Consider the following 19515-nt stretch of genomic DNA (forward strand, 5'->3'; position numbering starts at 1 on the left):
GTAAAGCAAGGACAAAACCTCTGGGCCATCAGCCGTTTTGGGAGAGGGACTTCTCGCTGGCTGAAGAAAAATCATGGTTTTCTCCCTTCTGTTCTAGTTGGCTCTGATTGTCCATTCAGTGCTGCCCCGGGGCTATCTGAAAGGAAACCCTCAGTTAAGACTGGCCTGTGGAGGGTTGTTGTCTTGATGTAGGAGGATCAGCCGACCGTGGGCGGTATCTCCTTCGTCGGGAGTTCCTATGTGTATACAGAAGCTGCAGTGTGAGCCTGTGTGTGCCTGTGAGCCCGTGTGAGCCTGTGTGAGCCTGCGTGTGTGAGCCTGTGTGAACCCGTGTGAGCCCGTGTGAGCCTGTATGTGTGAGCCTGTGTGAGCCCGTGTGAGCCCGTGTGAGCCCCTGTGAGCCTGTGAGCCCATGTGAGCCTGTGAGTCTGTGTGAGCCTGTGTGAGCCCGTGCGAGCCTGTGTGAGCCCGTGTGAGCCCGTGTGAGCCTGTGTGAGCCCATGCGAGCCTGTGAGCCCGTGTGAGCCTGTGTGTGTTAGCCTGTGTGAGCCCGTGTGAGCCCGTGTGAGCCCATGTGTGCCTGTGTGAGCCCGTGTGAGCCTGTGTGAGCCCGTGCGAGCCCGTGTGAGCCCCTGTGAGCCTGTGAGCCCATGTGAGCCTGTGAGTCTGTGTGAGCCTGTGTGAGCCCGTGTGAGCCCCTGTGAGTCTGTGTGTGTGAGCCCGTGTGAGCCTGTATGTGTGAGCCCGTGTGAGCCCGTGTGAGCCCATGTGAACCCATGTGAGCCTGTGTGAGCCCGTGTGAGCCTGTGTATGGGAGCCCATGTGAGCCTGTGTATGGGAGCCCATGAGAGCCCACGTGAGCCCGTGTGAGCTCATGTGAGCCTGTGAGCCCATAAACAATGTTCTTCCGTGGTTTCCGCTTCAGGCTCCTACTTGAGGTCCTTCTGTAACTGCCCTCAGTGACAGAGATGACCAGCAAACTGACATAAACCCTTTCCTTCCCAGCTTGCTTTTGGTTGCGGTGTTTGCCACAGTAACAGAAATAAGATTAGAATACCTTCCAAGACAATTCTAAGGACCCACAGATGCTTTTAAAATGTTATGGCCAAATATAAAATTACAAAATAAATCTCTTTTGTGTTTGATCTTTGGACAGGTTTTAATAAGAAACGGGGCTAATTGCTGTTTACAGTGGCCAAGCTATGGAACCAGCAAAAAAGGGGTGGAGAATTAGGTGTGATTGACATTCACGATGAAAGGTTTTCTTCCGCACAAAGAATAATTAAGTGTTTTTCAGGACAACGATAAAGGTGGAGACAGTCATATTCAGTGACTGAAGCCAGTCTCAGAAAGACGCTGTGTTCTCTTCATTGGCGTAGACACATCCAAATGCGTATGTTTTTATGACGTGGAAGTCGATATGAAACTGTCTCTCTGGGGGACAAAGGGGACATATAGGAGGGGTGGAGGGTGAGAAAGAGAAGAGCAGGGAGGTGTTCGAGGCCTGCGCTTGACATACCATGTCTACTTGTGAGAAACTGTTCCAAAGAGAAGGAAAAGGAAATGGGGTGTTTTTATCGCTTCAAACCTAGAGAAGTCAGTTTCGCCTTACTGGCTTCTCCTCAGGTTGTTATTCTGTGAATTTCCAGTATGGCTTCTAAGTGCTTCTGAGGCCAGCTGTGCGCTACTATAGCAATCTCAGGATTGCTACAACCCCTGCCCATTTGAAAGGCTCAACCATTAAGAGCATGGACTGCTCTTACGGAGGACTCACTTCCTCTTCTGACCTCATGAGCGCACACACGCTCACACATACACACAGGCACGCGTGCACACACACATACACACACACTAAACAAACATATAAATAAATAAAATTATATATGTATTTTTGAGATGGGTCTCATTATGTAGTTCTGGCTGTCCTGGAACTTACTTATGTAGACCAGATTGGCTTCCAACTCACTTACCTCTGTCTCCCAGGTGCTAGGATTCCAGCATGTGCCACCATGCCTGGCTTTAACATAAATACTTTTGAAGTCACATATTGGGGCTGAAGAAATGGCCCAGTGGTTAAGAGCAGAGGACTGGGTTTGGTTCCCAGCACCCACATGCTGGTTCTTAACCATCCATATGAGAGCTGATGCCCTGTTCTGACCTCTACGGGCACCAGGTGTGCATATATGGTAAGGACATACACGTGTAGGCAAAGCACTCGATTCGCACAAAATAAAGTTTTAAAAGAGCCTATTTTTCTGTTTTCCACTCTGGTCTTTTCAGTTTAGCCTAGCTAAAAACGTGTGGTCACTAAGGAACCCAAGTGGACTTCCAGTTCTGCTACAGAAATGCAGAGGGACAGGTGACAGCCACAAAATAGAAAGTTTTACCTTGGGACGGACATCCAAATTTAATAAATGAATCAAAACTCTAGTCTTGCTATTTCAAGGAGCGATGAACAGATTTTCTCCAAATTTGGAGGCTATGTGTGGAGTCGGCTTCAGTGCAGACAGGTGGCCCTGGCAGCCCCGTCTAATGAAGCAGGAGTCCCTGGGGGCTGGCACTGCTTGCTGTCTTGGGTCTCTACTGCGGCTTGCCGAGTTCTCCCCTAGGCACTCGTGAAGTAAGGACAGCCACCACTGGTGTGTGAGCCTTATGGGCACACCAGCTCACAGACCCAGGGACCCAGGTGAGCTCAGCGCCGTGCCTTGCACAGGTGATGTGTGCCTCACAGAACGGCAGCCTGGGTGTTTCAGGAATTCCAATAATGAAATTCAGTTGGGACGTCAGATCCCTAAAATGTCTGTTTTTGTTGTTTTTGCCGAGAGGCTAATTTTTCAAAGGTATAAGTTGGCAAGAAAAGCTGTCTATGAGCCAAGGTGATCCCCTGAGAGGAGACACTTCACCAGCAGAGAGATTGTGGGTCCAGAGAAGGGACTCCGAGGTAGAGATGGCAAGCCCCTGGGGACAAGTACACCTGCACAGGCCAGAACTTGCTTCTGTTGGGCCAGCTCTGACATCAAGTCCCCAGACAAGAGCCCCAACCCTCAACAAGGAGACATCCACAAGATGTTGGCCCTGGCTAGAGAGCTGTTCCCTAATATAGTCCTTCCTGCTCCCCAACTGTACCTGCTTCTGGATCTGGCTCACCTGAGTTGAGCCACGGAGCCCTTGTGAACTGGAATAGATTAGGGACAGCTGGAGGCCACACTGACTTCACCATGCCTCATACCGCTGTCTTCACAGGAGGTCTGTGGGCCTTTTCCACCTGATGCCAGATCCTTGGTGGTCCTCCCCACCCCCAGCCCATAGGATGGGGCACTCCTGGCAGGCACAGTTCTGGCACCTGGGCTGGGACCTGCCTCAATGGCCCCACCATCACCTATGTATTTGCTCAATGGAAGAAAAGCTTCGAAACTATCCTGGAGCCCAGATTTCCTCCCCTTTTATTAGGCACAGCTTTCAAAGTCTTTAATTAATGAGGAAGGGTCTGGAGAGTCAGAAAGGCCAAGTTAGAGGAGAAAAGAGATACGGGAAAAGTTCAGCCTACAGCTGCAGCTAATGTCTCATCCCTGCATCTCAGGAAATCCTGCAGCTCCATCTAGTGGCCACCTGGTCCAGTCTCAGCACTAACCCAGCCTGGGGGTGAGTCTTTTCCAGCTAACAGGATCAGCTAGAATATACTTCAACTGTCATTGCCCAAAGCCGCCAGGGTACAAGTCTCTCCTAGACCCACATCCAGACTGCAACGTAGGGACAAATTGGAAGTGAAAATGCCTTTGCTCTTCCCTGGGGGATAGCCAATGTGGCTAAAATTTCTTCCCGGAGAAGACAAGAACAACATCTCCTGCTCCTCCTAAGATCTCAGTTATAAACTAGGGAGTGGGTCCAGTAAAATTTGTGGGGGAAGGAGCCCAAAGAGCGCATTAGGCTTACTTACACAGCAATGGTTGAGGGACTGGGGGGTGGGGGCATGGGTGAAGGGTTTGCACCCAGCGGGGATGATGGCTTCCCCATAGCTGTGTAGATGGCGCTCTAGTTCTTCCGTGACACTATGAGGTCACTCGCAATTTTGATCAGAATTGCATACACCTGGATGGGAGGGTAGCCAGATACAGAGGTGAGGGTTCCACGATACTCTCCTCCTCCAAGATGGATGGCCAACAGCCAACAAGCCCAGATGGAATGAGGCTTAGTAAGCAGACTCAGTTGGACTCCTAAAGAAGGTGTCAGTTTGCCTCAGATGACAGTCGTGCATAACCAGCTTTCTCCCAATGTCATCGGGCTCAAGATAACAATGGAACTAGATAGCACTCCCCACACTCCCCACATCGTGCCTGGAGTGTGAGCAGCCCACTGAGGAAGGAGGTCACCCTCTCTGTGAGCCCGAGGCTACGTGGTTTATAAACCTTCACTAACCCCAGACGTGTGGAGAGTGTGTGGAGGGGAGTGTCATATCTAAATGTCAAGTCCTGTTAAGGCATCTTGTGAGTCTAGAGGCTCTTAGGAAATTCTTCAGCCCCCTGTCCTGAAGTGGCCTGGAGTCATCTAGTACTCAAGAACCCTCCCTAAATGCTTCTGTGTCACCAGACAAGCTCCCTGTGCCATCTGGTATAGTGCCATTTCTGGGTGTTCACTAAGAGAGGCAACGGCTCTTAAAGTCTTTAACAAATTTCCTGGAAGTCCCCAATATCCTATATCTTGAAGCACAGAAAGGCTGACAGCCTCTCTTGGTGAATTCCTGGCTAGTGGGCGTCTGTACTCCTGCCACACCCCATGAAACACTTCCACTTCAACAGTAAGGAAGTCAGATGGATCCTACACAAGGGTCCAGGACCATGCATGAGGCTATGCTCTCAATTTGACCTGTATGTCCCAGTCCTTTTACCATCTTGGGGAAGACGCCTGTCAGCACCTCCTGGATCACACTGTAAGATCTAAAGAGAGACTCTCTCTCTCATATTCCTGTCCACCCAGACTCTCAGCTCCCATTTTTCTTGTAATGGCAAGACCCTTCTCCCAGGTTGCTCAGCAGCTCCTGGGGACTCTCTTACCTCAGGGCTTTTAGGCTAGCCCCTGACTTTATGGACAGACCCTAGCAAGAGACCTGCCATCACCTAAATTTCACCCTGGAATTAGCCGCGTTCCATACACACACCGTAACTCTCCAGAAACAAGCCTCATGTATATTAAAGGGTTCTCTTTCAAAGGCTCGAATGTCTTCACCAAAGGCTCAGGTCTGGGACCAGCTGGACTGTATTCATGTATTAATGATCTCATTTTAACTACAGAGATTCCAGTCACAAAAATAATAACCACAGACCCTCTCGGGGACAGCAGGATTTTTGCTGAATTTGGATTCTCTATCTAGTTCAGCCAAATAGATAAACCTTTCTATGCGGTCTTCAGGGAACCAGAGAAAGCTGTTAGTTTGGATCCCTGAGATGACATGGGCCTCAGACCTCCTAAAATTCACCCAAGCATCAGATTCCCCAATCATAGTAAACCCTTTTCATTAGGCTTTTGAGTGAGAGAGCACGGAGCACTTGGAGTTCTAACCCAAATTCTGGGGCCCTCACGGTGCATAGTAGGTTATCACACGAAGTCATGAGATCTGGTGATATGGGCGCTGGCTCCCTTGCCTCAGGTCCCCAAAAGCTTTTTAGATCAAGGCTTCACACTCACCCAGAAAGGGTGCTTACAGTTCATCTCCTTCAACCCTCCACAGTGGACCCTGGGGACCAATGAGGGATCAGAGAGGGAATAACCAGGTCATTGAATGAAGAGCGTTGAGTGTACAAGTGTCAAACACACGGTGGTGTTTGGGTCACAGCCAGAACGAGGTGCCTCACTTGGTCTCACTTGAGCGCTGTGCCTCATCTGGGCTCACCTGAGCGTTGTGCCTCACTTGGCCTCACATGGCTTCACCCTGTACCATCTCATCCTTATCTTACCCGCCCCCCTTGTCAAGGCAGCCAGCACGGAGACTCTAGAACTGTGCTGTTCCTGCAGTGGCAGTTGCGGGAGGTGAAGAGGAACTTGGGTCCCTCTCCATCTCACCTCAGCCTCTCTTATTCTAAATTTCATTCAACTCTTAGAAGTCTCAAACTTCCCTCAAAGCAGAGTAGGTTTTTAGAGCCTTATTTTTGCTAAGACATGTCCACAGGCTGAAAAACAAGAAGTCTGAGGACCACAAAGAGGCCCGAGTGATGGCAAAGTGTGAGTGGGGCCGACAGGAGAGGTGTACTCCCCCCTGCAAGTCCTCCTGAGGTGAGCATGCAGGCTACACATCACCTAGGTGTCTGCGATGTCCCCAAATCTCCCCTTCCCAGCCCGCGGGGCAGATGCACAATCGCAGGAAAGATGCAGATATTCCGCGGGTGCTGCTGGGCCCGTGCAGGTGCACACACTTCCTGCCTGTGCTTGCTCTCGCTCCTCACAAGCCTAAGGGAGAGGTTAGTCATAAGAGCCAGTCACAGGAACATGTGATTTTTTTTATTATATTACAAAAACAAAAATTCCCACCAAAACACAGCTAAAAAAATAACACATTTTTTCTAAGATGACATTACCCAAAACAGTGACTAGAGTCGTTTGGACTACATCCATCAATACTGCCTGGAGAAGCATGTCGTTACAGTGGAAATGGACAGTTTGGTTTTGGTTTTTGTCCCCTGTCTGAAATGCTGTTCTAAGTAGCAACTTTTGACCCTTGCAAGATTCTCACACGGGGATCCAGGGCTGGTGCTGCAAGCTCAATGCCGTGACCTCAAAGCAGCCCAAGCCAAAGCTGTTAGCTGGGGCAAGCAGTGCAGGAGGACCAGAAGAGAGAGCAGTTAGCTGGGGGACAAGCAGTGCAGGAGGACCATGAGAGAGAGCCGTTAGCTGGGGGACAAGCAGTGCAGGAGGACCATGAGAGAGAGCAGTTAGCTGGGGGACAAGCAGTGCAGGAGGACCATGAGAGAGAGCCGTTAGCTGGGGGACAAGCAGTGCAGGAGGACCATGAGAGCAGTTAGCTGGGGCAAGCAGTGCAGGAGGACCAGGAGAGAGAGCAGTTAGCTGGGGCAAGCAGTGCAGGAGGACCATGAGAGAGAGCAGTTAGCTGGAGGCACGGAGCTTCCTGGGACCACACAGGCTGATGTGTGGCGTGGCTACTTGTTCAGCCTCGAGGTACCCGTAATTGCTCAACAGCTGTCTCCAGGTCACCCTCAAACTCACTCCCGGTCTACCACATCAGCGCTCCGGGAATCCTGGTGACTGAAAGATTGGCTTTCTCTTGCTCTCTGTGTTTTGCAGAACAGAGTTTATTTTGGACCCAAAGGCCGGTTCCTGGAGAGCTACCCATGTTCTCAGAATGGCAAGGCTTGCTCCTGTGACATTTATTCTCTGGAGATAGTCCGTGGCGGTTCCCTTCAAGTGTGGCAGATCCTGAAGGCCCTTGAGGCAGCTTTGGCACTTGAGGCACTCTGAGGAGACACATAGCTCTGAGTCCTCAGATGGGTTCTTTCCTATTGACAGCCACCATTAAATAAGTCCTCCTAACCCTTCCCAGGAGCATGAAGTGGGGCGCTTAGGATGGCTCCTCCTGGACAATGCCTGAGATATACTCGTGTGAGACCCCAGAACTCAAGCACATCTCAGTGGGGCTCACAGAGCCAGGAATGAGGATACAGTATGCTATGCTATCCCTATGCTACCTCAGTGTAGTTCCTGAGGTAGCATAGGGCTGTGTGTGCCTCGGGAATGTCACCCACCTCTACTGTGACCTGACGCCATAGGCAGGCAATGCAGTCTGTCTAGCCTCGGTTTGCTCATCTGTGCAACAAGAAGGGTATACTTGCCCTCACTTTGTGAGGTGTGTTAGTGTATGCCAGGATGGCCACTCCCTGCACCCAGAAAGTTCCAAGCCAGCGGCTGCAGCTGCTGCGGACCATCTGGGTGCAGGCCAGGCTAAGCTGCAGCATCTGTCCAGTTGGAAGAGCCTACATGATCAGCTGATCTCTGGCAACCCGGTGCCTGCACCTACCCTGTGTGCACCCAAGCCCCGCCCCTCAGAGGCCCACAAAGCGTGGTGTGGGTGATAGCAGCCTGAGTTTGCAGAGTCCGCTAAGATTGGCAGTGTCTGCTCCTGTGCTCCCAGGAGGCAGCCCAATAGGAAGCCAGTCCTGGTGGTGCTGACTGTGTTACCATCCCATGGTCTTCACCGCCTCTGTTGGGCCATGCTAACCAAAGCCAGGCCGAAAGAGAATGGCTGGCCGTGCAGAGTCTGGGCAGCGCATCAGGCTTTATGGGGCTCCCTGTGGTCCTCCACTCCTGCAGGAACTGCCAGGGCTCTGCTGCAGGAGTTCACAGTTTCTGGCAGGCAGAGAGAGCTCCGTTGGTTGAGTATAAGCAGGAGCTGTCTCTCCAAGGCCACTCTGTCTTTGGGGTACACCATGAAGGCTGAAGCCCCCAGCAGCTGCCCCGGTTCCCCCATGGGGATGAGCTAGCATTTAGGTTGGGCAGGACAGATGTTCTTCTCCCAGCTGGACTTTGACCTGCCCTCCCACAGCTGTGCTCTCTCTGACTGTCCCATCCAACCATCCTGGCAACAGACACTCGGTTTTCTTAGGCTTGCTGACAACAGTGTCTGGAAAAGCCAGGAATGCACTAGGTTGATCACAGAAAGGAATGCTGGGAAAGTTAAAGTGGTGGGGTTGGGGGGAAGAAAGCAAGCTGACCCATCAAATAGAAAGAGTAACATTTTATCAAATATTGAAAATTCAATTTTCAATAGTCTGAGCCCCACTGTTCCTCTGTCTGCTGAGAGAGGTCCGTGGAGAGGCTGTGGCCAGAAGCTTTGGGTGCTGGCTGAGCGCTGATGCCAGAAGCTTCCCCTGGTCCTCCAGCCTCCCCTGGACTCTGACTTTGTTCTGGGCAGGAGACTCAGGAGACCAGCAGAATGGCATACATGAGGAACAGATCCATCCCCACATCCTACAGAGGCTGTCTCCAGACTTCAGCTTCAAGACACAGTTTGGAATCAACCTGCAGAAGACATGGTGGCCGGGCCGCTCACAGCTAGCAAGGAACGATAAGACGCCAGAATACTTTGCGGCAGAGGGTGAGTGAGAAAAGGCTCTCGCTCTGTTCTAGAGATGGCAGAGTCTTCAAGAAAGAACGGGCGTAGAGAGTGGGTATGGGCATACCTACCCACAAAGGGACAGCCCCTGTCTCAGCCTTTGGCCCACCACCTGCCTCGTGTCCATGTAGGTAGGGCAGTTCCAGAAGTTTCCTAGGGGCAGTTCATGAGTGCCATTCCTTTGGAAGCGGCGTCTGGCAAAGGGCCCTTGCTGTTTCCATGGGTACAGTTGAGGGGTCCTGCTTGCAAGGGCGGTTTCTCACAGAGGAAGGAGAAGGCACGGCTCTCAGTGGCTCTCTGTCTCTGTGAACTCCTCTTTGATGGGTTGCTTCCGAGACTTGCAGTCAGGCAGGTCAAAGCCAAAGTCTGCCCACTCGTCGGGGCCCGTCACCCCACCTGGGCCTCCGCGGTTAGGGATGGTGATGGTGTGGCGTACGCGGAAATGGACAGCTTCCATGACGCGCTGCCGCTGAAGCTCTCCAGAGCCACCGATGGAGATGGTGGCCGCATTGCTGCTGGTGCGAAGCAGCTGCTGCCCGCAGTCATGGCTCTGCTTCAGGTCCTGCAGGCCCCTCCAGATGGTCATGCGGTACTGATCGGGGATTTTCAGGGCCCCGAGGTCCTGCGGGAGTGACGGACACCTTGTGGTTATAAAAGAGAAACTACAGGGTTGTGTGTCCCCCACACCAGGGACATCCTACCTGCAAGGAAGCTTCTGACTTATTAGGACACGGCAATGTGGGTGACAGAGCAGCCCAGAGAGGGACAGCATCAGGGTCACCTGAGCACACACAGCGTCTAGCCACACGGTTTTGTAGGACAGCTAAAGGACATGTGGGAGTGTCAGAGGGGACCGTGATGAAGGCCTCTCTGGGGGCCGCATGCAGCCTGGAACGTAGATCACTGTGAGAACAGAGATGGGGACCTAAGGGACCACCTGTCTCCTGGCCCCAGGCTGCCCCTTGGCACCCATTAGTTGGCAGCGGCTCCAGGCTCATCCCTTAGCTTCAAGCGCATGAGTCTCACTAGTGAGGCAAGGATTAATATGTGACTCTAGATAGAAGGAAAGCAGTTAGTGGTGACACAGATGCGGGTCGTCAGGCACCAGCCTCACAGCCTCTGATAAGTCTCTGTATTCAGCCTGGGTCCCTGGGCAGGCGGCAGATATGGACTGTCCTCTAACTTAGGCGGGAGTCTAGGAAATAGTTATAGGAGGGGCAGGAGGGACTGAGATGATGCCCCCGGGCCCTGAGGCTGTGTCCCATGGACAAATCAAGGCTGGCTGTGTTACTGGGGTTTACTCAGATGCTGGGGCTCCAGTCTTGATGTCCAGCACCCTTCTAGTCCACACCCAATCCAGAATGTTCTGTGTTGTATGTGTAGGCTGGTCTTTGGGCCCCGTTTATTCTTTCTGGGCCTGTTCTCTCCTGGCTCCTGCACTTCTTAACCACTGGGTCCTGGAAAAATCCCAGCCCCCTAAATTAAAGGCAGTCTGTCTGCGGCACCAGGGGGCTTTAACAAAAGAGGAAGCCCTCCAGGTCACCCCCAGGGACCAGAGCACATGTCCACCCAGCCTCCTTCAAGTCACCCGAGCCTGTTTTGGCTTCTAAGAACCAGAATCTGATTGTTTGTGGGAAAGGCTCTGGGAGTTCCCCTGGCTTGCCACCCTAAATGGTGCGCTCTACTCTGCCTTGGGCCAAACCCTCCATCCCTTCGGGGAGGTCTGCCGGTGTTTACCTCTATGGTGAGGTTCTGCAGGTGGTAGATGCTCTGTAACCCTTGGGAGGTGAAACATTCGATGCAGTTTGGACACCCCAATCCTGTTAAAAAACTGCAGAGAGAATTTGAGAAGGTAGCATTAACTCCCATTGCTAGGCTGTGTGCTCAGGTCTCCCAGGAGTAAGCGGTCTTGCTGGGGAGGGAACTGTCCATTGCAGTGGCAAAGCCACTGGTCCCTTGGAGCAGGTATGGCCAGCCATCAGTGTCTCAGCCTAGGAGTCCTGGCTCAAGTGCCCTTCTTCCCAAGGTTCTGTGCCAATACCTGCTGATGAGCCCCGACACATCCGACCGTCTTAGCCTGTCTTCCTTTGGGGGCAGCCAAGCAATTCAAACACAGAATAAAACAGAGCCACATGCAAGGCTGCTCCGCCAGAGCAGGAACCCACAGTTAGTAGCAGGTGAGGAAGAGGGGGTGCAGCACAAACCCAGGTCCAGACATGGCCCACACACCTGACGAGGCTTGGGTCTGCGTGATAGGGGGGTGGCGGGGTGCAGTGTGACCCCGAAACCATGGTCTGGGAGCCGTGGCCGCCGTTCATCTCACCGTTGGCTGTCATGGTGTGGCTGTGACTGTTGAGCATCCCGGAGCCTGGGCAAAAGAACGGTGGAGGAATCTGAGAGCAGCTCCACATGCGGTGGGAAGTGCCCCAGGTTAGGATCCAGCCTAAGTAAGGGCTGTCTGAGGCTGAGCAAGGGGTGAACCCGTAGGCCCAACTCTTTTCCTCAAGAGGTGGAAGTGGGACGTGGCTGTGTACAGGGTGCTTAGTTTAAATGATCCAGGGATTAGCAGCTGGCGTATGGGTGTTACCAGGTTCCGGGGCCCTTATGGGGGACACCCCTGGGCGTATTGCCAGAAGCATATCCATTAATGTCCATGTAAAGACCTTACAGAGGAGACCCACATTCCAGCCTGCCTGGCTGTGATGCCTCATGTCCTATAATCCTTCAAATGAGGGGACTTGGTGTTGCCATTTTGCTGATGGAGAAACTGAGGCAGAGTGAAACTAGGGATCGTCCTCAAGAGGGAGGATGGGCCAGGCATGTGTTATTAACTAACCACTTCTTCAAAGCCCCAGACACAGGACTCCTGGGACTAGAATGAAGACAGCCAACCTCCCTATGGCCATTGCCCTTCTCCAGGCTGATGCGGCAGGGAAAGCAGCCGTTAAGAGTCCCACACCAGTCCCCCCTTGGGTCTCTGCAGCCCACACGAGGTGTCCTCTGCTCTAGGGACTCACCCATGGGTCCCAGGTTGGGCCCAGCTGCCGAGCTGTGTGGTGGAGGCTGGCCCACCAGCTGGTTGACGGAGGGCAGCTTGTTGACGCCACCATGTACCTTGTTTATCGGGGAGAGGACGGGCCCATAGGATGACGACTGCAGGTGACTCCTGCTTAGAGAACAACAGCATACGTTCCTAAGAGGTAAAAGCAACTCCTTTCTCACCTGGCACTTCTGCGGACATCCCTGGAGGCAGGTAGATGAAGACCCCGCCTCTCGGAGAGCTACCAGGAAGATGAACACCTCACCAGCAACACCAGCCTCGCCTCGCCTGCCCACTCCTGATCAACATTTACAAGGCCCATAGGAGGCAGAGGTGTGGTTAAGGTGGGGGCTAAATCCCAGAAGGCTAAGTTCCTGGAGAAGATGCCTCTGAGCACTGAGCTGCCTTGGTCCTACTGTGCGCCATACCTCCCAGGCTCCTGGCCTTCTCACTGCTGGGTCAGAATATCCACACTTCCCCATCCAGATGGTGGGGTTCACTCACGGCCTCTGTAGGAGCTGCTGCTGTTGCTGCTGTCGATAGGAGTCGACCAGAGGCTGTGGTACAAGTTCCATCAGTTCGAGGCTCTCCTTGACTTTCATCAAGATCTCAAAGTTCTCCCGGCCTCGCACCTGAGCACAGAGAAGCAGACCTTCTGCCCAGGTGCCCGGGAGCCTCCCCTGGCTCCATGCCTCTGGTGGGAGGGGGCAGCCGGAGCCTTAGGAGGGACCCCAGGTTTGTGGCAGAGTGTAGCTCTTCTCTCAGGGTCCCCTTGCACTCCAGAGCTCAGGACAACTTGGCTTTCTTTCCTCTGCCTAGAGGCAGATGCAGGAAGGGGGTTTGCAGGGGTTCAGAGTTCCATGCCCAATCTTCCCACTAAGAGGCTCTCCTCTTCCTCCTCCCACCTGCAGCTATAGGCAACAGGACCCATGCTCAAGGAAATAGAAAACGTTCTCTCAGAACCCTTCATGACCTTGCCACCATCCAGTGTTCTCTGAGTCACGTAAACACAGGCTGTGCCCTGTAGGATCATGGATTCCTACTGAATCTCCACTACGGGGGTCTCTTGGATGCAGAGCTAACCTGGCTGGCATCTTTACACTCACTGAGTTCGGGCACTGCAGGGTCTGACTCTGAGCAGAGCCTCCTTCGAACCCCTTCTCCTCCAGGGTCATAGTCTCCACCCCAGGTGCCTAGATGCCACCTTTGCCCGTCTCTGTGGCATCTGGAATTCGCCCACCTGGGCTTTCCGGTAAGGGGCACCCCCAGGCCTTGTCCTCCCCAGCTCACTCTGACAGTCACTCACATGCATGTAGAACATGTCCTCATCCCCATGCCTCCTCTTCTTCACGTTAGCGCCCAGGGCCGGGATGGCGGGAGGGCTCTGCTTGAATGCTGGGAAGCAAGTCAGGAAAGACATGTGAGTCAGAGGGCCAAGGTGCCCAGGTGAACACCTGCCAGGGGCGGAGCATGGGTACAGTGCAAGCCTAGGCCAGATGGAGCTGGGCCCAGAGTCGCCTGGCCCTGGCCTTCGAGCATAGAGACAAAGGAACTGTCTTGGGTTGGCTTGGGTTGCACTTGCCCTGTTCAGCCAGAGAGGCCTCTAGGCCCAGGCCACTGAGACCCAGATCCATCCCACGGATGTGAGCATGCTTGGTGTCTTTCTGCGGTGGCACGCCAGCTCACACCCAGCACGTCCAACTCCATCCTGAGGGATGACCCGCCCTCCACCCTGGCCCAGAGCCCCACGCACCACGTTTACTGGCAGCCCCATTCTTTGTGGCGCTCTCATTCAGGGCCTGCTGTTCGCGGTAGTGGTCTTCATCGGCTTTGCGGTCACGGCCAGGACAGGCGCAGATGCGACCCTCGAAAGACCGGCGGCCCAGAACCTGTCCACTGTAGGGTGGGCGCAGCACAATGGTGAACTGATCATGTCCACCCCCTGCAGACCCCACAGGACTGGCCTTGGACCTGAGTGCCCTCCAAGGAGAGCAAGCCCTCTCTATGTCCATGACATGCCCCCCACAGTGCTGGCCCAAGTCCCTGCCCCACCCCTACCATCCTGGCACCGCAGACTCACTCCCGGGTCTCCAAGGTGATGATAACGAGGATAGGCCTCCGGTTCATGCCCCCTACGCAGCTGCTGTTACACATGAAGTTGTACAGGATGGTGGTGAATTCTGTCCCCACCTGTGCACAGGGGAGACAGGGAAAGGGCTTGGCTTCAGTATGCAGAGCCAACCAACTAGAAAAGGGACTTCTAGCTGTCATGTCTGGCCCTGGTTCTAGATAGGTATAGGAGTGATGCACTATGGTTCTCTGTCATCTACCCATCTACCTGCCCAACCACTCACCATCTATTAATCCTGTCTGTGCACTATCCATCCATCTCTCCATCTCTCTGCATCATCTATCATCCATCCATCAAGCCACCCACCCGCCCATCCACTCATCCATCCATCCATCCACTCATCTATCCATCCATCCACTCATCCATCCATCCACTCATCCATCCATCCATCCACCCATCCATCCATCCATCTACCCATCCATCCATCCATCCACTCATCCATCCATCTACTCATCCATCCATCCATCCATCCACTCATCCATCCATCCATCCATCCATCATCATCATCCATCCATCTACTCATCCACCCATCCATCCATCCATCCACTCATCCATCCATCTACTCATCCACCCATCCATCCATCCATCCACTCATCCATCCATCCACTCATCCATCCATCCATCCACTCATCCATCCATCCACTCATCCATCCATCCATCTACCCATCCATCCATCCACTCATCCATCCATCCATCTACTCATCCATCCATCCACTCATCCATCCATCCACTCATCCATCCATCCACTCATCCATTGATGGAGGAAGGTCATTGGTTAAAAAATAAAGAAACTGCTTGGCTGGCCCTCATACGTTAAAACATAGGTGGGAGGAGTAAACAGAACAGAATGCTGGGAGGAAGAGGAAGTGAGCTCAGACTCGACAGCTCTGCTCGCTGGAGCAGAGACACCATGCTCCCCTCTCCAGGGCGGACGTGAGAGCTCTGCTCTCTGAGACACACGCGATGAAGCTCCGACCCAGGATGGACGTAGGCTAGAATCTCCCTGGTAAGCCACCTAGTGGGCTACAGCTGATTATTAGAAATGGGCTAGTCCAGGTGCGAGAGTTAGCCTAAAGAGGCTAGATAGAAATGGGCCAAGCAGTGATTAAAAGAATACAGTGTCCGTGTAATTATTTTGGGGTATAAGCTAGCCAGGCGGCTGGGGTGCTGGGGATGCAGTCCCGCCGCTCTTATTACAACAATCCATCCATTCATTCATCCATCTACTCATCCATCCACCCATCCATCATCTATCCATCCATCCTTCCATCCACTCATCATCCATCCATCCATCCACTTACATGCCTGCCCATCATCCACATATCCATCCATCCATCTACCTACCCACCCACCCACTCACCTACCCCATTCCCTTGTCCGTCAACTTCTCACCCACCTGCCCACCTATCCATTTGTTTGCCCATCCATCTATTGACCAGTTTACATTCCTGCCCACCCACCCGCCTGTTCATCACCCACTCACTGGCCTGACTCCCCCCACCTACTCACCCACCCCTCCATCTACACATCTATCCACTCACTTGAGATTGCCTACCCAGCCACGGGTCCATTCGTGCCCTCATAACACTCTGCTGGCTCTGGAATCAGAGCGCTTGGGAAGTGCAGAGTCTATGGTGCAATTGCCTCAGCCAGCTCCCATGATACATGGAGGTCAAATCTTAAGGCCGTATGTGGGTGTGAGTGTGCATGGGCCTTTGTGTCACGTGTTTGCCGCATGCTCTGGGCTCGTCTGAACAGAAGAATGAGAGGGACTCCATCCTCAGAATGGAGGAAGTTCCATGGTCTTGCTAGATCAGGACACCAAAGCCACAAATGCCAGCCCTTCCCAGAACTTGCACCTGGCAGCCACTAGAGGGCATGAGAATCCCACTTTGTTTGCAAGCCTGCTCAGGCGAGACCTCCTGTGAGGATAGAGGAGGAGGCTGGTCCACCCTTGGCCCTGTCCTACTGATACAATAGCTTCCTCAGAGGACCACGGGGCCTGGCAGAGGACGGGGGAGGCCTCACACCAACACAGCATGAGACCTGCCTGTCTACAGTCCTCCTCTGAGTCTCCACCCTGGGGCCACAGGCCATCGTTCCTGTAGAGCAACTTCCCTCCACCTTGGCCTTTGGCCCCAGCTGGGCCTCATTTCAGATCTAGAATGGTGATCACACACCCCTCCGTTGCCAAAAGTCAACCCCTGCCTCCTCCAGTCTTTCTTCCTTTGGCTGCTTTTTGCAACCACCACTTCCAGCCTGGATCCCTCACTTACGTCCAGCCTGAGCCTCCACATCCACCCTGTACCCCATATATAGCCTGTGCCACCACCTCCACTATACGGCACCTCCAGCTTGCACCCCACTTTCGAGGCTCTGCACACAGGCCCTCCTAGTCTCACCCTTAACCTCATCTTTCCTGCTCTCCTGAGCCCACGTTCCACAGCTCCAGTCTCCTTTATCATCTTCTATGATCCCCAGCCTAGTCTAGGGGCCCTTTCATGACCCCAGCTCCCAGCATGGGATTCCCTACCCTCCATCCAAAGCCCTATGTTTGCTGGCTTGGTTTTGTCCTTGCCAACGGAGTCTGAGATGTCCAGGAACTCTTTCTCACTCCTCATTCCCATGTCTAGAAAGCTATGCTCACGCTATGCTCACGTTGGGAGAAACAGACAAGACTAGACTCTCCTAGTAGGGAAGGGCTGAAAGCTTAGAGGTCATGTGACCATTCCTTGCTATACAGCTAGGGAGAGAGAGAGAGAGAGAGAGAGAGAGAGAGAGAGAGAGAGAGAGAGGTCTGAGGGTCATGTCACACAGTATGTGGTCACAAATGAACAGCCAAGACAAGGCTCTGGAGAGGCAGGCTGAACTCAGAGCGGTGGATCCAGGAACCCCACCCTGTCTGGCCCCCAGCCTACCTGTGGGGGTTCGTAGGGTACAACCACGCTTTGCCTGCCGGTGACAGGGTCATCCACATACTGGGAGAGGTTGTTGCCTTCTACTCGGATGAGGTGGCTAGCCGGGGCAGACTGTCCTGCCAGGAGGGGACATAGCTTTAGAGAGTGGCACATCCTCCAGCCTGTCACCCCGTACCAGGTGCATGGCAGAGCTGAGACCATAGGGCTTGTCCCTGTGAGAGTCCCAGACGAGGCTCAGAGCTGTACAACCCTCATTCAGGTGGCCTTGAGCCTGGCAGATGCTGTTCCCAGATCTTCTGACCCTGGGGGTGTTGCGGGCTTCTCCAGGAACGCTGCAGGAATGCTTGTTCTACAAGGCTCCCCAGGGTCAGCTGGTCCCTCAGGCTTCTCCCAAGCTACACCCCTGCTGGAACATCAGCCTCTGAGGCTGCAGCCAGCGCTGAGGAAATGGACTGGGAGGGATGGGGCGGGGTTCCTGCTCAAAGTTCCCGCTAGCCCACCAGTCCACTCATTGGCCAGCATCTTTCAATTGCACTGCTGGCCGGGTTTCCTCTTCAGTTGGGCCCTCAGGCCACTGGCCATGGTGCTGTAGAGGTTGGGGACCCACAGTGGAGAGGGGTGCTCACCTTCATTGAAGTCCCTGCCAAGCTCGTGGTTGGGGCAGCGCTTAACGATGTCAGTCACGTGCTCTGCCTTCTTGTAGACAGGCATGGCTCTGATGGCGGTGCCCGGGGGTGGCGGCGTGGACACCTTGATCTGGATAGGGCAAGTCTTGGCAATCTGACAATACAACTTCTTCAAAAGTGGGGAGTACTGGGGGAAGAGAAGAGCCAGGTTGAGCTCACAGCCCAGCTCCGCATGCTTGTCTGGGCTGGGCACTTTCGGCGAGACCCCTTTCCCAGGCACCCTGATAAGGCCTGCTCCCATGTTTGCCCTCCTTCAGACATCCTTCCTCCAGAACACAGAGATGGCTATGCCTGCTGCCCACTTAGCAACCTGAATCCCAGAGGCTGCAAGTGGTGGGCAAGGGTCAAGGGCAAGAAAGTACAGGAGGACAGTGGGGATCAGTCTCTGCCTTGTTTCCCCAGCAGAGCTCTTATGCCCGGCTGCAGAGGTGGATCTGGAGCGCTGAGCTTGCTTGACAAGCCCATGGTTGCATTTTGCTGCCTTGCACAGAAGAAACACTCTGTAGGTAGACGGCTTACGCCTTCCACTCTCTGGCCTAGCACGGCTTTGTAGGGTGACCTGTCACACCGGCACTGTTCCACCAACAAAAGCCACTGAGTCCAGGTAGCCAAGCTCGACAGTTGTGTGCAGCAAAACCCAGTTTCCCCACCCTAGAACCTGACTGGACCTGAGATCATGCCAGGGCGGCAAGGTCATGCTGCCATTCCTCCAACCATCCTGGGGCCCAGGTCACCCATCTAAGGACCAAACTGGCCCTGAGGAGGCCACTTCAGGTATGTCCATTTATGTATATGTTAGCTGACCCTCCCTCGCACTCCTGAAACCCCTGGAGACTCCTCACACCTTCCTCCCCAAGGGGCAGTGGCGGTTCCCAGGCCCTTGGGTTTAGAGGGGATTTTTATGGTGTGCCGCTTCCTCTAAAGTCCCCATTGACTTAGAATTATGAGTTACATCAACCTGGAAAATGTTCACCACACTCCATTGTGGCAGTTGGGGAAACCGAGGCTAGAGATGGAGAGTTGTCACAAAACCGGGAAGAGCCGGCGATGCTCACATACTAAGAGTCTTTCCTTTGCAAGGGACAGTGGGGGATCCTGACCACCCCAATCCTGTAGGCTCAGAGTTTCCCATAAGAGGCTTACCGAAATATCATATACAATGGGCAAATGCAAGGAAGGGGAGGTGGAAAGAGGTACCATGAAGTAGGTCCCTCCCATTCTATTTAAAGAGCAAGAGAGGCTCACTATCAGGACCCTTTGAAAAGCAGCTGAGAAAAAGAGTTCTAGTCAAAGCAGCAGCTCGGGGCCACACCAGGGAGGCCAGTTTGACTTCTTGGGGTGACATGAAGTTCACAGTGTGGGGATCCCCAAGCATTAAGTAAATTCATACACAGTGCCAGGCAGACCAGCGGAGTGCCCAGGCCTCTTAGTCACAAATGAAGGCTTCCCAGCAAGGCCCAGGCTCAGACAATTGTGCTTGCTCTCCTGTCGGGAAGGGAGGACCGAGCTAGTCCTGAACTCATAGGGGCTTCACCTGAGGCTAACCAAGTGACTGTTGTTTGCCCATTGCGAAGGATAAGAAAATGGGCTCAGGGTTGGGGGTGGAACTGGGGTCAAAGTCA

At 53.6% G+C, this 19515-nt stretch overlaps 1 protein-coding gene across 4 annotated transcripts in view; it reads right to left on the reverse strand.

Moving 5' to 3' along the window:
* Window positions 1-8871: 8871 nt before the first annotated feature.
* The window catches only part of Tp73 (tumor protein p73), a 45645-nt gene continuing 35001 nt past the window's right edge, over window positions 8872-19515 (reverse strand). For 3 of the 4 annotated variants that reach the window (XM_075944926.1, XM_075944927.1, XM_075944928.1), the window contains 10 exons: window positions 17834-18020; window positions 17208-17323; window positions 14239-14348; window positions 13912-14054; window positions 13465-13553; window positions 12663-12790; window positions 12136-12284; window positions 11348-11486; window positions 10856-10949; window positions 8872-9740 (listed from right to left, as the gene is read on the reverse strand). In XM_075944926.1, the coding sequence (XP_075801041.1) occupies window positions 9405-9740; window positions 10856-10949; window positions 11348-11486; window positions 12136-12284; window positions 12663-12790; window positions 13465-13553; window positions 13912-14054; window positions 14239-14348; window positions 17208-17323; window positions 17834-18020 (1491 nt within the window). In that variant the 3' untranslated portion in view covers window positions 8872-9404. The remainder of the gene's footprint in view (window positions 9741-10855; window positions 10950-11347; window positions 11487-12135; window positions 12285-12662; window positions 12791-13464; window positions 13554-13911; window positions 14055-14238; window positions 14349-17207; window positions 17324-17833; window positions 18021-19515) is intronic. The other variant, XM_075944929.1, reaches the window with a different exon arrangement.

The sequence above is a fragment of the Microtus pennsylvanicus genome, chromosome 13 (genome assembly GCF_037038515.1).
Source record: "Microtus pennsylvanicus isolate mMicPen1 chromosome 13, mMicPen1.hap1, whole genome shotgun sequence".
NCBI lineage: Eukaryota > Metazoa > Chordata > Mammalia > Rodentia > Cricetidae > Microtus > Microtus pennsylvanicus.